A 17,312-nucleotide genomic window follows, 5' to 3' on the forward strand; every position below is an offset into this window, starting at 1 on the left:
AGATCTAGGCCTAAAGACTCGAATCATCCGGATCATCTCCCCGTCGGAGGAGTACAGAAACCAGTGGGTCCCACTGGTGAAAAAAAGTTTTTTTTTTTTTTTTTTTCCAAAAAGTGTTTTTCACTGTGGGCCCCACTGATCTTTGTCGGGGAGCACTTTGTGCTCCCCGGGTCGCTGATCCGGACTCTAAAGACTCGGTCTACTTCCACAGGGATGGGGGCTCAGAATCCGAGCCCAAACCATTCAACCTTCACCTGCCTCTTGACACATTCAGGGGACATGGAAACCTTTAACAAGTTTTGACAAAAGACTGAATGAGGGGGAAATCTAATCTTCTTGATGAACTCAGTCTGGGAACTCATAAGTTCAGATCTGTTTCACTCACTTAAAAAGACCTCCCTGTTTATCTGCATCTGTACCAGATTCTGAAGACACTTATTATATGAACAATGTTAACAAGAACCATCCCACAGAAATGCTGCGAACTTTTGTTGGGATTGCCTAGGTGAGAAGCCAAGATGAAGGCCAGAAAACCAGTGAGAGACGTATGATAATAAAGGAAGCAGATATACCACTCTGTTGACAGTTTATATCCTACCTGCAATTAAGGCTAAGTGCCTACCTGTTTTACCATGAAAAAACTACAGCAACACCAAACAAAGTAATTTTTGGAAGAGAAAATATGAGATACTATATCCATACCTGAGATTACGTTTGAAATTTTGTGTCGTCAAGGAGAATTCTTATTTCAGGGGATATTGACAAATATGTATCTAAAATGTTTACGATGAACTACAATAATGCACACCACTGCGTCAATGTCATGAATGCCGCTTTGAACCATGTTTTGCTTTGGGAATCGATAACCCAAGCTCTTTACATTGTTGCTCATCTGGTTGCAAGGTTCCAGGAATTGCGCCAAATGCTCTGCGTGTAGCTTCAAACCCTGAAGCTGCAAAATGTAAAAATGCTGATGCATCCTCAAAGTTCTTCTTCAAATTTAATGATATCGACATAAAGTTCTTTTTTAGGGGTTCCTCTGATCTATTTGGAAAGGCCAGATTGAGCTCAGCTACTTTCAGAAATCGTTCTGTCGCAGCCTCCCATGACAGTTCATGTCTATGTTCATCAGTGAGGGGGGCTGGCTCTTCAGTCAGTGCATTCCGTGTCACTTGTACAAACCCTTTCGCATCATCGTATGTATGGCAATTTGGAAATTGTTTAAAGAAGTTGTTTGAGGGATGGTTGGCACAAATGACAATTTTGCCCATTGCTAGAGCTTCAGCTGTGGTTGTGCAGACAACATCTGTTGTGCTTGGATTGAGAAAAACCTTGTAACTGTGAGCAGAAAAGAAATGAATTAGAAGATGTCAACCTCATGAATTTTTCATGTATATGAAACAAAATAATCTATCATGAGGTAAATCTGAAATTCCCCTGGGGATACCATGTAAAGAAGAGAATAATAAGACATCATTTCACCCGCATTGATGAGAGGAAAAACTACATGCCAACAGACTGGATTTCTACCAGCATCGGGTGTCCAAACTTGTTACCACCATGGAGCTGTCAGATTGTAAGTAAAATCTAGGAAGGAAAGGGATTTTCTAAACCAAGGTACTATTTGGTTGCAAAGTAAATAATGATGAGATTTGAAGGTCTTGTGCCGTTAAGACAAATCTTATTCATGATGATGACAAATATTTCCACTTTAGTTGTGTTAAAATCATTTCCCTTTTTACCTTTTTGCCTTCTTCCCCTCTATCTCCAAGAGAGGAGTGGAAACAGTGCAAAGAAACAAGATATAAAACTTAACATCAGTAGGGACTAGGATATAGTCATTGATCTTTTTAGAGCTTACTCATGAAATAAAGGATCAGCATGGTCGCGTCCAGGGTGAACCTTCACTTCAAGTTCAAGTTTTTTAGCTTCTTCTTCGACTTGATTGTGGTCCTCTCCATTTCCAAACAAATCCACCTGAAGACCTGTTAGTTCCTTCTGGTGATTGGAAAGTAGGTTCAGGAGCTCCCTATAACCTTTACTCCAAACCATTTTCCCAATATAGTAAGCACCCTTGGTGAAGGCTTGGTTCCCATTTTTCAGTTGCATTTGCTTTTTCTTGCCAACCTCAAGGAACTTGGGGTTGACACCATGGATGTTGCATATAATAGACTCTGGAAGATCCTGTGTTGCAGCTGATAATCTTATAACCTGTCATAAGAGAAGCTACTTAGTAAATTAAGGAAAAGGGGATCAAAGTAACAGGCATATTGAAATTGATTCAGTGGAATCAGCACTAGTTTGGTTAAGAAAAGGTCAACCCACCAATGCGCTAATCATCAGAAAGTGTTAAGAGTGTCACTGATTAAACAAAACAGTGCACGAGTGATAAGAAAGAGGCCATGCAAAGAACGTAAACTGAAGCAAGATTTAGCTTGCTAGCCATAATTATTGCAACAAAGAAGTCCAAGAATTAAAAATTAACAAGAAATAGAAATAAAATGTAAATTCACAAGTACTCACGTATTTCTTAAGATGGTTACATTATAAAACATTGAGTTTTTTTACAGTTTACCCACTTTAGTGAGGGTGAAACTCTAGGCAACCCCTTTAGAGCCAAAAATTATAGTTAACCCACTTCAAAATTACAAGTTGCCACAGTTCTTCTTGATTTGTCACTTGTAATGGGTCTTTCAGGAATTTTTTTTTTGAAAGTCTAGATATGTGATGTGACGAAGCCACATATGCCCTTAAGCATAGCTATAATGACTGAGTCAGCAACATTACCATGATCTACAAAAACCCATAAAAGAGCAATCATTAAATCTATCCATTAGTTCTGTCTGGGAGGAGGGAATTCTTCTCTCAACCCTTCCAATTCATTCACTACATCCATTGCCCCTGAATATCGCCTTGACTACGTCCATGTCCACGTTTTCAAACAGAATAAGGGGTAGTAATTAATTAGATCTATAACATTTGATTAGTTACTTACCTCAAGCATTATATAATATCACTCTCTATGCTCCCAACACTACCGACCTTTGTGACTCTTGTCCTCCGATCTTCGAAGTGAAGCATGACTCTCCGACATAAGTTTAGGGTTTAAACTTTAAACCCGTTACTATCTTCCCCGTGGCGGTAAAGGCATCGGTCAACGGTATTTACCGACGGTATGACATCATTTATCAGATCTCGGCCAAATTCGGATAGCAAACCGTGCCGAATTTGGAAACGGTCGGCGGTAAGGTTTAAACGAATCGGTCGGTTTAACGGTTTTTTAACCAAATTGACACCCTTAGTTTTTTTACAGTTTACCCACTTTAGTGGGGGTGAAACTCTAGGCAACCCCTTTAGAGCCAAAAATTATAGTTAACCCACTTCAAAATTACAAGTTGCCACAGTTACTTGATTCCTTTAAGTCATTCAAATTTTGAATGTGAACGACCACAATGCCCTTAAGCATAGTGATAATGACTGAATTACCCTCCCATACACAACCCTTAGGTGGGAGGAGGGATTCTCTCTTAATCCTTCTTCTTCCTACACCTTGCAGGCGGATTTCCGGTTATCCACCCCTTTACCACGTCCCCCCCCTGCTGAAACAAACCCACCATCTTCCCCCTTCCCAGGAAAGAAAATCAATCGGCAAGGACACGGATTAATTAAGGAATAATAAACCTAAACTCAATGTGAGCAGTTTCATTTCTTACCGAAAAAAATATAAGCAGATTTATCAATGGTGTGAATTGGATTGGTTCGAGAATTTCAAATTATTTCTTCTGTGTTGTATATAGTTAATATCTGTTGTTAATTTTTTATTTTTGGAGATGAACTGAAGAAGACGAGAAACGGAATTGAAGGGAGGATTCAAAGGCGAGCAAAACGCAGAAAGAAAATGTAAAGAAAAAGCTAAAGAGCGATCAGTAATATATGTCTCATGGCCTATCCAAAGAGGTCATTGCAGCAATGCTGCCTCCCCAAGGTGATGGAATATGAGACCACAGAAATGGAGTTTCCAAGTGAAAACCTGAAAAAAACATCAACATCTCTTTGTTTGATTTCTGACTTTCACTAATGGATTCTGCAAACACAAAATTTGTTTGCTCCATTATAGTAAAGGGAAAGTCTTCCCCCTGTCAGATCAATTCAATTTGAAGACATCCAGTTATGAAATCTTTTAGCATGATTAATTGAGAAGATTTGGAAAAATATTAAAAATACAAACACAAAACTTAGAATCAGTGTAACATCAAATGAGAAAATTAAATGGGAAAAGGAAAACCAAAATCAAAGGAGGAAGAAAAACCAAGATAACTTTGGTTCGCATGGAAGGATGGATCACTTTCCTGGCTTGGATTCTCCATAGAGAAAACTATAAAGCTTAGCATCATCACAGTCAAGCAGTTGGGGAAGATTCCTCACTTCCAACCGTGCCATATGAACTTCATCTTGTACACAGATTAACACCTCGATTATTAGGGTTGCAGAAATCTCTTGGACATTAGGGCTTGCAGAAATCCACATCTGGCAAGGCAATCGACAACTTAAGGGCTTGCAAAAATTGAGATCTTGCAAGGCAATCAATTACTACAAGACCTGGAAAAAGTTTATAGAACCCATCGGAAATCAAAACGGCAAAACCTTGGATCAATTGATTAACCCATCAGAAATGAAAACCTAATCCAAGGAACATGACAGAGAGAAACAGAGGGCCAAAACCCTCCAGGAATGGAACCCAATTGATACATGACTTCTAGGGTTAAGAATCACCATATTTATAGAGTGAGGGTTTTCCAATCGCCGTTATTTTTAGTTTTGGGTTTAGAATAAACCCTTAACTCTTAATTGGGGAAGATGTTGGGTTTGTTTCCAGTAGAGGGGGGGGGATCCCTTCACCCACCTTAGGTTGGGTATGGGAGGTAATTCGGTCATTACACTACCCCTATGATCATTCACATTCAAAATTTGAATGACTTAACATAATCAAGTAACTGTGGGTAATTTTTAATTTTGAAGTGGGTAAATTGTAATTTTTGGCACTAAAGTGGGGTGCCTGGAGTTTCACCATATACAAAGTGACGATAGCTAAGATGCTAGTTTTATTAATAGTACAAGATAATAAATTCGGTATGAATCAATGTAAGGTAACAAGTGAAAACTGAAACACAATCATTTGTTACTATGTTAAGGATGCTGAGATCATCAGGAAGAGAAGGAACAATAAAAACATAAATGTGAATCTGAAACCACTAGTGAGTACCCACAAATAGAGCACTCACAAGTATTAATGGTTAGGGGAAGGCTGAGGATGACTAGCGTTAATGTGGTGGTAACAAGAAATAACTGCCTGTTACTTGTGCCATAATATCAAGTATGGCCTGCAGAGTAGAAGATACCCAAAATAACTCAGACAAATAAGGATAGCCAAGCTCTTATTTGTAGAGAAAGAAGAGACATTGTAATATCATGGTTGTCAAAGCAACCGAAGTGGTTTGAGCACATTTTATTAATATAACTATTTTATGTGACACATATAATTTACCAAAAACTGACATAGTTTTCCTATAAGTTAAACAAATACTAAAGAATCATAGTTATGAAAGATTGTCATATTAAAAATAAAAATAAAAACATAAGTTCCACCTCATCATAATATAAATATACAAAACCAATTAGCAATATAATGTAATGACATTATAAGTTTATAACATATGATTCCTAAATCTGAAATAAATAACTACTATATTTGTATATGGTCTATTTAGAATTATTTGACCAAATTTTTTAATAAAAGAATTAATTAGCCTAGAAAAGGATCCAAGAACCAAAGAATGAAATTTCGTTCGTTTCGTCCGGTTCGCTTGGGCAGCGAATATCGGCGAAATCTCGGCAATATTTCACCCCAAATTACTGTAAAATTTCTCTGCAAAACATCAAGTCGTCAGGCATTGTGTTTAAAAATATAAAAAATAATATTTGAAAAAGTCGACTAAGTCAAATCATAATCATATTTACGTTTAAGTTTTTTGTTTTTTGTGTTTTTTATATCAAATAATATTTGAAAAATTCGACTAGTCAAATCATCTCATATTTACATTTAAGTTTTTTGTTTTTGTGTTTTTTATAAACAATTTTATGGTTATTTATGAGCCAAGTGGGTGGACATTACTTCAAATGCCATAACTTAGGTTCAAGTACCAAAAACGGAACTCAAAAACTTTCAAAAAAAATATAAATTGTTCATCTTCTTCTCCATTTCTTCTGTTCGTCGTTTCGGTCTAAAATCAAAAGCTATTTCTTTGCCATCACCGGAAGGGCGGAAACGGAAAGCTTAGTTTCAGATCAGCAACAAACTCAAGACGGCGATATTCCGACGATAAATCATTAAAAATCGCCATTTCAGCGAGAAACAGGCGAAATATCGCCGATATCTCAGCGATAAATTGCAAAACTCGTTTCGCCCCCTGAGTATCGTTTAGCTAGGGGGCGAAACCAGCGAATTTTGACGATATTTTGCCAAAATTAAGTTCCTTGCCAAGAACATTGAAAATCCTTTATATTACAAAATTTAAAAAGCTCATCTTATAATAAAGCCTATCGGGAAAGGAAAGATTTCTTGCAAAAGTAAGGAGCACACTTACCTCATTTAGGATGCAAAAAAGATAGGGTACCAAGTCTTATGTACTCTAGCAGTAATGGGCAAAGCAAGGGATGGAGCTAGTTCAAAAGGGAAGTCAGCTCCTTTAAAACCTTTAGTCAAAAAGCATATATATATATATTGTAGTGGGACAAAAATGCATGATGGTCTACAATATATACAATTGTTGGCTTGTTGCTTAACTTGAACATCCAATTTTTTACCCAATTTTTTAAAGTAAAAGAATAATTCTCAAATCCGAATCGGAATTTAATTTGTCTTTTTTTTTTTTAACCAAACTGATAAATTAATAGATCACATATTCTGAATAATTGTCAATATAATGATATCCGAATCTGAAATAAATAACTATTATATTTGTACATGGTTTTGTAGAATAAAATTTAATGTTTTCAAATAATCCAAAAAGAAAAAGTTTAGGAACAAATATGTCAAAAAAATGATCGCTTTAGCACCTAGGCTACAATAGGATGCACAAGGTGAGAAAGTGGCTCAAATCTTGCATGTCAAAAAAAACAGCTCAGCACCTAGGCAGTCAAAACCCGCCTAGGCACCTAAGTAGATGCCTTGATAACGAAGCATGATACTGCATATAGTGGTATGAAAAACAGAATAAACCCTGAAATACTCAGGCCATTGGAAATGAATAAAGGAGTGGTGGAATGTGATATCAGATCAAACCAGCACTGCATGAAGCTGCTGATAGAGTCCTGGGAGCCAGGATGCATGCTGCATTCAGTAAGTCATCCTTGACGTAAGCTCAATTAGTACCAGCATCCAACAGCAGGAAGAAGGAACGGAACCTGCTAAAAAATTTCCTCCTAGGTTCTGGTTTTGTGACAGATTCTGGTGTAGACCAAACATAGTGCTTATCACATGTGTGGACCATGGCACGGGCCAAGATGCTAGTAGAAGATTGGTAATTGTTATAAGCTGCAGAAATATGTAAGGACTATGGTAGCAAATTCCCATTTGTGCTAGGACCTGGGGAGTTTCTATTTTGTACGAAATTACAGTATTCAGTTGTTTCCAAGTTGTAAGGACATCTCACAACATGGAGGGTTTCCTTCCTTTTTTTCTCCCCCCCCCCCCTGCTGATTTCGAATGTAGCAATCTCTTTTTATAAAATAGAGGGACAGAAGCCCCCACACATTGGCCATGGATTATTTTGTCTCATTCAGTTAAGTAGAAGTCTTGTAGTGAAAAAATTGAAATCAAGGTGGTGAAGCATAGCCATATCATTCTTCTTCCCTTCTTCTACTATCTTCTTATACTTAAAGCTAAACACATGAAACATATGTTGAGTTTCAGAGGTGATTGAAAATCAGTTTTGCTCACCTTGTTTCTGCTCAAGCTATGCTGCCTAACAGCACATCTAGTTCTTAATTTTCCCAGTTCTAGCTCCTGGTTTTGGATCTGTTTCAGATCTGGTCCATATTTTGACCAGTTGTTCTCCTCTATAACACTCCCTTCAACAAGAGTTGGGAGTCTATTTGACTTTCCTGCTGTCTCATAAAATGTCGCTAATTTATGTTCCAGCAAATTTCTGCTAATTTGTTCAGTTTGAAGCATATATTCTACAGGGTTTAAGCATCCAATAATCAGCCTCATCAAAGTGTGACTAAATTCTAAAATTAATTCTAATCTGGCCTGCTTGCCTCCAGTTTCATATCACTGTGTGCTGCCCCGTGATTCATATTGAAGTCACTCCTACAGGTTATTGGAGTCATCAATCCTCTTCTTTTCTAGGTTATTGCTGTGTTAGACTGAGATTTTTCATTTGCCAATTAGTTGCTCCCCCTCAATCACTAATGGAATTCTTGGCTAGAGATAGGTTTTATGATAGTTAGAAAAGGAAAGGGGAAGAAGCAGGATTGGTGCAGTTAGACCCACCTAAATAGGCTTCTGTAAGCAAAAATATGCCTTTGGTAGGCTCTACAAGGGTCATGCCACTGTAATGGTCCATGGGATTTTGATGTAATGAGCCTATAACGTGAAAAGAGGCTAGGCAAACAGAATTACATAGTTAAGTGTCTTTGTTTCTTTATTTTAACTGTTACCATGTGTTTTAGTTACCCTGGATTAGGATTCTGTAAGTCCAGTTCTGTTTTGAGTCTGTCTCCTTGACACTTTGCTAGTCAGTTTTACGCTATCTAAGTAGTTGAATTGGGCCATGCATTTCCTTTTCGGGAATGAGTCTTTCTTTTTCTTTTTCTCTATATACGGTTACACAAAGAGAGAGAAGAGGGGGGGGGAGTGTAGTACATAAATATGATCTCCAAAGTTTTTACTTTGCTTTTATCTTCTGCATTGAACCCTTGTGTTTGATCAAGGAACCCCTTGAATGTGATCAAGGTAGATTGGTACAACAAGAACTCAAGCCTCCTCGCAACTAAATGAGGTCCACTATTTAGATTATTGCAAAAAATGTAATAAAAATAATAGTAAAAAAAAAAGGACCATAACCAACAGCAACAGCTGAGAAATACCCCTCCTAAACTGGCCAGCCCTAAATCAGTTCGATATCTCACAAGACCTATAAGGCATTCATTTTTTCCATTTTTGGATCTCAAATTTCTTAAAATCCTAAGTCCAATTGAAGTCAAATGCTCACTTGCAGTATTCCACAATCCTGAACCCAATAATTACTGTTCATGATCCCCTTCAATCCTAAACTGAACTAAGATTAGCTGTTTATCCTAAGAAAAAGCAAACAAGATTGCTGAAGTGATGACTGGCTAATACCATTCATAGTAGTTTCCACTTCAGAGCACTTCCCCATCCTTTACATATAGACTCCATAATGTAATAATAGTTCCTAGCAACCAACTGAAAGAGCCCATCTTGAAAATTTGAACGTAAACACATAACAGTACACCACAAACTACTGGCATGACTAATACGAGAGGTGTGACAATTTGATGTTTTGATCATTTCGGAAAAAAACTAACATATTGCAGACTAAAATCAACAATAAAATAGCCTTATCCCAAGTAAATGGGGTAGGCAATAGGGATCGTTACTCACAGATTGCTGCATAGAGTAGCCTATGGAGGAGAGGAAAGTAGTACCTTGTGGCAGTAGATATGGATAACCCAACCGTTGATTTGTTTCAAGAGAAATGCTTCAAGCCCATTCTTTTCCCTCTTTACATATTCCAAATAATTGGTGTGAATAACTCCAATGACTAATCGGAATTTTATTTTCCATCTCTTCCCATGATGATACCATGTCAGGTGCTCAGGCTCTTCTAAGACAGCAATGTCTGCCTCTTCATCTGGTATGATTTCTGTAATATCCCCAACAGGTAGGATGCTCCTTTTGTCTCTAGAGAACTGGATGTCCACAAAATGACTGAATGTCAAACAAAAGAAAGAAGAACAAGACACTTAAATTGGGAGAGACTGCTTAAGCAAACTGGGGCCTTGTCTTAGTGTACAGAAACATAACAAAGAAACAATATAAGATGGACTGTGAATTGAAATCCATGGGCATTGTCCTGAATCATAATCTCCAAATTTTAAAGAACCAGCATTGCATCATAATCCTAGAAATTATTTTCAATGAATCCAAATAAACATAATCTTCATTTCTTTATACGCTTATTTTATATGAAGTCAAAAGAAAATATTTGTAGCTTTAATTTACCTTCCCAGGGTAGAATTTTATATCAAATCCAGCTGTAAATCCAGTTCTCTCTTCGACCCAGTGACGAACAAAAGCTTCATGCTCTGCAGGAGACCTGAATGTAATATTGTTGGGGTAAACTAGCAGTTGATCCTTCAAAGATAGCCAAGGAATCACCAATGTAACTTTTCTATCCCCATCTTTTATAAGATATGCAGCACGAAACAGAGGATTAACAGCAGTTCCAGTCAGCCATGGAAGACTCGCGGTTGTAAAAATTGCAATATGCTGCTTCCTATCCATCCAATCATTAGGTTCAATAAAGAGAAGGTTATGGGTGCCCGCTATATCAGCTATCTTGTAATTCAGGTGAAGGCAGTATACAATTTAGGGAGGCCAAACTTGAATAATCAGCAATGGATATTCTCACTGCATTGATAGAACAAAGAAATTTCATTAGTAAGCTTAGTCAATTTAACAAATCAGCAATATGATCCCAGGATAGACGTGGGAATTACGCACTTGTGCTTTTTAAGTAATGAAGTTTTGATCTATCCACCACCCCCCCCCCCCAACCCAAAAAAAAAAAAAAAAGAACCAGCAATATGATTCCAGGCTATAGTCATAATGGGCCCACAGGTAACAAAGAATTAAAGTATTAAAAAGAAGCTGCAATATCGTAAATTAAGACAACAATTGAAAACCCCCTTCTACGTTAGAAAAAGAATCCAAGATGGGATAAGAAATAAAATTTACAGCAGTGTCGTTTCTGGAATTTGTAGAATTATTGAGAATAAAATAGGGTCGGGGGGGTCTTTGACCAACCATTAAGGAACTCTTGTCAGTTGCCACTTTCAATACCTGATGTCTTCTTCTTCTACCATCACAGATAGAATAAGCGGAAGAAAAACCTCATGTGCGAGGATCAAACCCTTCCATATGGTCTCAAACATTTTAAAAGGTTCAGGGAATAATTCACAATCTCTGACTATGGATTTCCAAACCACAGAGGTTCCTGAACTAGGTAATCTTTCAAAGAACAGATCCACAATTTAGCTATGACGGGAAGAAGAAAAAGAACCAGATTGATTCCTGGTTTCAATCTCATAGCAGGGAAACTAATGGAGGCCATGGAGCTAGGGTCTGAGTCTCCCAAAGGAGGTGATCCAACTACTAAAGTAACAAGTTGAACTGGTTTGTAGGAGTTTTAAGCAAACACAACCAATTCCAAGATGCCACCAATACAAAATCAAGAGAATATAGAAAGATGAACCAGGAAAAGATAAGAGGGTACAGAGATATGTAACCTGCAGGGGTAATTGGGGTTTACCCCCCTCACAGCTTGGCTTCTTCTTGGACACAAGCAGTGTGGGGCTTATTAATGATGTTCCCTCCTTTTGCTTCTTATAAATAGAAGAGCTTGCTGGTCTTATTGGAACATATAACCACTAAAACCAATTGGCTGTTAACAGAAGGGACTGAAACTAAGAGAGAAAACTCATAGGTGAGTTGCAACTCAGACTCAGAGGGAGGGAGGAAGGAGAGGTCACCCAAATGCGAACTTCATTGAATCATCTAGCTAATCAATCTAAGTTGCATACCAGTAAATAAAGAAGATCTAAGGAAGCCTTATCTGAAACAGGACTGAAGATAAGAGTTCAAACTAACTTGAACTCCTACAATGGTTAAACAAGAATGAATAATAATTACAAGTTGACAATAATAACCCTAATTAAAAGAGAAAAGTCTGTAACTAACCCAGCGAGTAACCACATCAAATTCAATTTATAACCTTATTTCCCTTCTCTTTTCTTTTTCTTTTTTTTTTTTTTTTTTTTGGGGGGGGGGGGTAGAAGAAACCAATTAATGATAGTTCATAGAACTGTAAAACAGACTCTGAACCGAAGTCTGTGGTATGAACTTCTACAGATTATGCCACCCAAACATACTAATCTTCACCATTTAATGAAGGCTTCAAAACTTCTACATCCTCAATAGGTAAAGACATCCTTCTAGTGGAATTGGTACCAACCTCCAGTAAACAGAATTTGCACTTCCTATACATAAATATCAAGTATAGTGAAAATGTTTTAAACAAACACAATTATTCTGTACTTAATCCACACACGAATATCAAGTAAAAGGGTCCTGATACAGGTGTGTATGATTTCAAGGGTAAAAGAATAAAAAGAAACAAATTTATAGAAAAAATTAATTGAAGAGCACAAGAAAGTAACTCTATTTGATCTGACCATTTATTGTGAAAAGAAAAGAACTCGTTGAAAAGGTTAGCATACTTGTATTCACTTTTTATTTTTCAAATGAAGAAAGAAAATTACATTAACTTAAACAACTACAATACGACAAACGACATCATTCTCAGTCCCTACTCTTGTATACATTTGTTTTTGTGACAATGGTACACCCTATTTTTCTTAGAGATAGGAAGGTCAATTCATCCACTAATGGCTTTAGCTTTAAGTACCAGACTAGTGGGTGCATGATGGCAGACTCTCCCCTTAGAAGTTGATCATTTTGAGTTTGTAGAATATTCATAGTTACTTTACTCTTTTTTCGTTTTGGGTTCCTTCTGCCAGTAACCTTCATGCATGTAGAATGACTGACCAGACTAGACAATCTGAAAGTATCCACAAAGGGACAAAGTACTGAAACCAACCTTGGGAAGGAAATTAACTCTGTAAAGCATCAGCTGCGTCACACCACAAATGCTTCTGTATGATACCAATCATAACCACAATTTTACAATGAATCAAGTCCCAAAAGGTCAATGAGTGAGAGCTTATTCTTCCTTGTGCTGCTATTCTTAACATGGACAAGACAGGCTAGGAGATGACATATGATGCAAACCAACTGTAACTAGAAAGACATTGACCCCCTCCATAAAAACTTCTGAATGCCCATTAAAATTGGTCATACTGATCCCTGCAAATAAATCCACTTCTAATTCTTGTCCATCAATACCTATGTGAGCACATCTTGGCCGAGACCAAGACTCAAACCATGCCTAAAGGAAAGTTCAACAGACCTATCATAAGCCCACCTATGATATATGGCGTGGAAGGTTGGGCAGTTAAGAAGCATCTACTGTGATTAACTCAATGTAGCCAAGAAGAGAATGCTGAGATGGATGTGTGGCAAGAATAGGAAAAACAAATTACGGAATGACTGCAACAAGGTTAGTTTTCGTGTAGCAATACAAGATAAGTTATGTGAGAGTTGTTTGAGGTGCCACAACCAAGTCTAGGGAAGGCATAGAGACACCCCAATATTGGAGGAGATTCGATTCACAGTGAAGGCTCCAAAAGAAGTTAATGAAATGGGTGTCAGCTTGACATAAACTATAGGAGAAGTGGTAAGGAAAGATATGCACAAGTTAGGCCTTATGTCATGTATGATGTCAACTAGAAATGATCGAATAGCAATGATCCATGTGGACAGTCCCTAGTAATTAGAGACAACGCTATGTTGGTGACAATGATGATGTTTTTTGTGATAACAATAAAGTCCCTTGGCTGTTTAGCATTTTCACAAAAAAAAAATTACTTAAACCAACAGGATGGATCCTTTCCTGCCTCATCCATAATTGATAAACTAATTTTCTTTTTCTTTTTCTTTCTTTTTTGGTGGGTGGGTAAGGGGAGACAAATGTTCCACATATCCTAGACCTCCCAGCATTGGAAGAAAGACCCTTACAGGCCTCAAAAAACAGGGAGTTCCATTTCGGTGCTGCCTGTGAGGTATCAAGCTTGGCCTTCTTCATGCTTAACCATTACGACATCGAAGTATGGTTCTCAACATGATGTCCATTATAAAAGATGAATAATTAGAAACAGTGTTAGTTGTCTTGTGTATATGTGAATAACAGTATAGTGTCTTAGGAAGCATAGGATTTTCACCTCCAACCTTCCACTAAGTTTATTCTGGATTTATGAGCCTTCCTAAGTCCTCAGCCGACATCTGAGAAGCCCTAATCCCTAGGCCAGATCAGTCCCTTCTCTCTCTTCTTGCTTGTTAACAAGAGCTTTTTCGTAGGTGGAAAATCTACCCATTCTGACTATGCTAGCAGCTGGTTTCTGGTGCTGAGTCTCCAGGGGCTGCTATTTTTTGGTAGGGTTGTGCAACTGTGGCAGAATGCAACTTACCCTTTTATTTTTCATTTAATTTTGTTTATTCCTGTAAACTTGGAATTCACTGTTCTCACTACCTCACTTCATCAGCTTGAGGATAGCTAAAAGGAAGGCTAACTAATAAGTGTATGCATCAATTTTCACATTCTAAATGTCTGTTACAGAAACATAAAAATAGAAGTCATAGTCCATGAACATAAATCAGAACATGCACGCACCATGAGCTATGGCTGGGGTATTAACCTAACATTCTAAATGGCTCTTACAAAAATAAAGGGAAAATGTTCAAAGACCTTATGAACATAAATCAGAATGCGTGCATACCAAGTGCTATGGCCTAGCTATCAACTTAATCTTCTATAGGGAAGACACAAAACAACATTCAACACAAAACAACATTCAAGCATGTGACCTGTCAAAATGGTTCATAAGAAAAAGGGCACATCCTAGCTGGCTTTGAGAGCAGAGTAAGGTACAAACTACTAACCATAAACAAACGGACAGGCCTAGAATTCCGGGTAAATCTCAATGTTCTAAATCAAAACAAAGCAGTAAAAAGAGGAAGAATGGAAAATAAATCATTCAAATCCATTCGAACTCTGTTAACAAGTTGCCAATACATCATGTTTCATAGCTAATCTCATAACCAAATACTGCCACAGCCACAGGTTACCTATCCTAGCAAAACCTCTTTTAGCTTACTTCCCGTAAGTTTACCTATCCTAGCAATACCTCTTTTAGCTTACTTCCCGTAAACACTAGGTATTTAATTAACGTTTCACCAAGTTTGACAACTTAGATCTGTAGATTTTTTCAACTAAGAGTCCATCTTCAAAAAGTTTGTTTCTTTCTTTCGTGTCTTAACAATTGCCTATTGCAGCAGTAATGAACACGCCAAAGCGTGCTGAGAAGAAAAAAAGAAGAAGCAATTCAAGGTGAAATACCAATTCCTTAGAAATCTCCGACAGATCGATATTAGAAAACTACAGCATTTAACGTTGTTTTACAGTCATAAATTTATCAATCAATCAATTACATAGAAATAAATATGAAACTATAACGAGAACCAAAATATTCTTACTGAATAAGAAAGGATCAACAGCAGAATGTAATTAACGCAACTTCAGATACTTAAGAGAAATACAGATTAACAAATATGTTCTCGTACCTGCTCTTTCTGCGATTATCAGCTCGAACTCCTGCGATTTCCGTCTTTATATTGATGAGAGAAAGACAAGAAAAAAATTCGAAGAAGGATTGTACCTTGGAAGCAAGGAATCAATGGAGAAAAAGCAATGCTGTTCGTGAAGGTTCATCTTACCTGGAATAATGGAGAAGAGGGTTTTAGTTGTTTGACACGCCAGAAAGGAATGACTTTTACTTACCAAGAAGTCTTTAAACTCCAGTCCGCACGTGCTTACTAGAGAACGTTAGACTGGAGAATCCAACCTAGTTTGCTTCACTTTTTTCCTTTTTTTCCTTTTTTTTTTTTTTTTTTTCATTATTAGCTGGCGTCATTTTTTTGTTGGTATTAAATAAGTAAAAATAAGTGTTGCCATCAATCATCTTCTTATCCAATTAGAATATTAGTAATTATTCCTTTTCAAAGAAATAAACAAAGAGTATTACTAATTATATAATAATATAAATATATCATTATTATCTTTGTTATTGTCAAAAAAAAAATTCTCCAAAGTTGGAATGTTAGATAAGTTGCATGTTCCACTAGTGGAATTATTGCGAAATTCTTATATAAGAACATGGCATATATTAATTGATATTTTTCGACATATCCAAGACAAAGGGGAGCTCCGTCATGGAATTTGAATCCTCTACGTTATATTCTCCTCACACGCATCCTCTACGAAAATTTAGGAAGAAGATCCGTAGTTAAGTACGTATAAGATGGATTCAAGATGGGTCCCCTCCCAATGGCGGAGCCACGTTGGGACCAGAGGGGGCCATGGCCCCCAGATTTTTTGAAATTGTAAATATTTTTGTTTTTTTCTTTATTTCTCTATCTTTAAATGTGAAATACCACTATTTGACCCTTTTTAAAAATTAAAAATAAAAATTTAAGATAAAGATGATGGATACAAATGTCATTCATAATCTTTATCTAATGGTTATCATTAAATTCCTAATTTTAAGGAATAAAAAGTTAAATTCTAATTAAAAACTAACTTAAAAATTAACTCACGATCCATGAATTTCTCCTTATATATTATCTCCTATTTTCATTTCTATTTATTTTCTCATGAATCTCCTCTTTTATTCCTATTTTTTCTCACACGTCTCACAAAATATTAAAGCAGTTAGCAAACTTTAGAATTTTCTGAATCTTCTCCACATCAGGTATTCACTCTCTCTTTCTCAAATTATTCATTTCTCTCTCTCACACTCACGAATTTTCTATTAATTTACCTAATTTTTAATGCAAACTCCACATTAAAATATAATAATATATTATGAGATGGAACCTACAGTGGGTCCCACATTGGCCCATATACATTTGCCCCTCCCCCAATGTTCAATCCTGGCTCCGCCCCTGTCCCCTCCTTAAAAGTGTGGAGGAGGTGTATGAGGGAAGTATAATGTAGAGGATCCAAACTCCATGAATAGAGCTCTCCATTTGTCTTTGGTTTGGTATGTTAAGAACATCAATTAATGTAGGCTGCATTCTCGCATAAGAATTCCCCATGCAATGATTTCATAGGAGGAACATGTAAAATTTTCCAACATTCAAACTTAGAGATTTTCTCTTAATAATAACACATTTAGGAAGATGACCCACTTCCAAGCACTGATGATATGGATTGAGGTTGGTCCCTATTCTAAATATGTAGTAGAGAGTTATAAAGGAAGCGCTTAGGGCT

The 17,312-nt window shown here is 37.0% G+C and overlaps 1 protein-coding gene and 1 non-coding gene across 3 annotated transcripts; both read right to left on the minus strand.

Moving 5' to 3' along the window:
- Positions 1–681: 681 nt before the first annotated feature.
- On the minus strand, positions 682–15,805 carry LOC149002030 (digalactosyldiacylglycerol synthase 2, chloroplastic-like). 2 transcript variants are annotated; one of them, XM_089138152.1, is made up of 6 exons: positions 15,758–15,794; positions 15,605–15,635; positions 10,310–10,717; positions 9,733–9,996; positions 1,862–2,211; positions 682–1,338 (listed from the first exon to the last, which is right to left on the minus strand). In XM_089138152.1, the coding sequence occupies exons 3-6, from the start codon at positions 10,589–10,591 to the stop codon at positions 822–824; spliced, it is 1,413 nt and encodes a 470-aa protein (XP_088994278.1). In that variant the 5' UTR covers positions 10,592–10,717; positions 15,605–15,635; positions 15,758–15,794; the 3' UTR covers positions 682–821. The 2 variants fall into 2 exon arrangements, with proteins under 2 accessions (XP_088994278.1, XP_088994277.1); XM_089138151.1 differs by having other exon boundaries at positions 15,605–15,805.
- Positions 4,337–4,431, minus strand: LOC149002031 (small nucleolar RNA Z103). The gene has a single exon (XR_016170503.1). It is a non-coding gene; the product is annotated as a small nucleolar RNA Z103 (small nucleolar RNA).
- Positions 15,806–17,312: the final 1,507 nt, after the last annotated feature.

The sequence above is a fragment of the Hakea prostrata genome, chromosome 10, assembly GCF_041222555.1.
Source record: "Hakea prostrata isolate BN-2017 chromosome 10, UWA_Hpros_2, whole genome shotgun sequence".
In the NCBI taxonomy this organism is placed as follows: domain Eukaryota; kingdom Viridiplantae; phylum Streptophyta; class Magnoliopsida; order Proteales; family Proteaceae; genus Hakea; species Hakea prostrata.

Excerpts from the sequence above, each read along its gene's own strand:
- LOC149002030 (XM_089138151.1), bottom strand. The coding sequence starts at position 10,591 with ATGGATAGGAAGCAGCATATTGCAATTTTTACAACCGCGAGTCTTCCA. Across the intron at positions 2,212-9,732 it reads TCCATATCTACTGCCACAAG|GTTATAAGATTATCAGCTGC; the intron begins GTACTACTTTCC and ends CTCTTATGACAG. Across the intron at positions 1,339-1,861 it reads GCTGATCCTTTATTTCATGA|TTACAAGGTTTTTCTCAATC; the intron begins GTAAGCTCTAAA and ends TTCTGCTCACAG.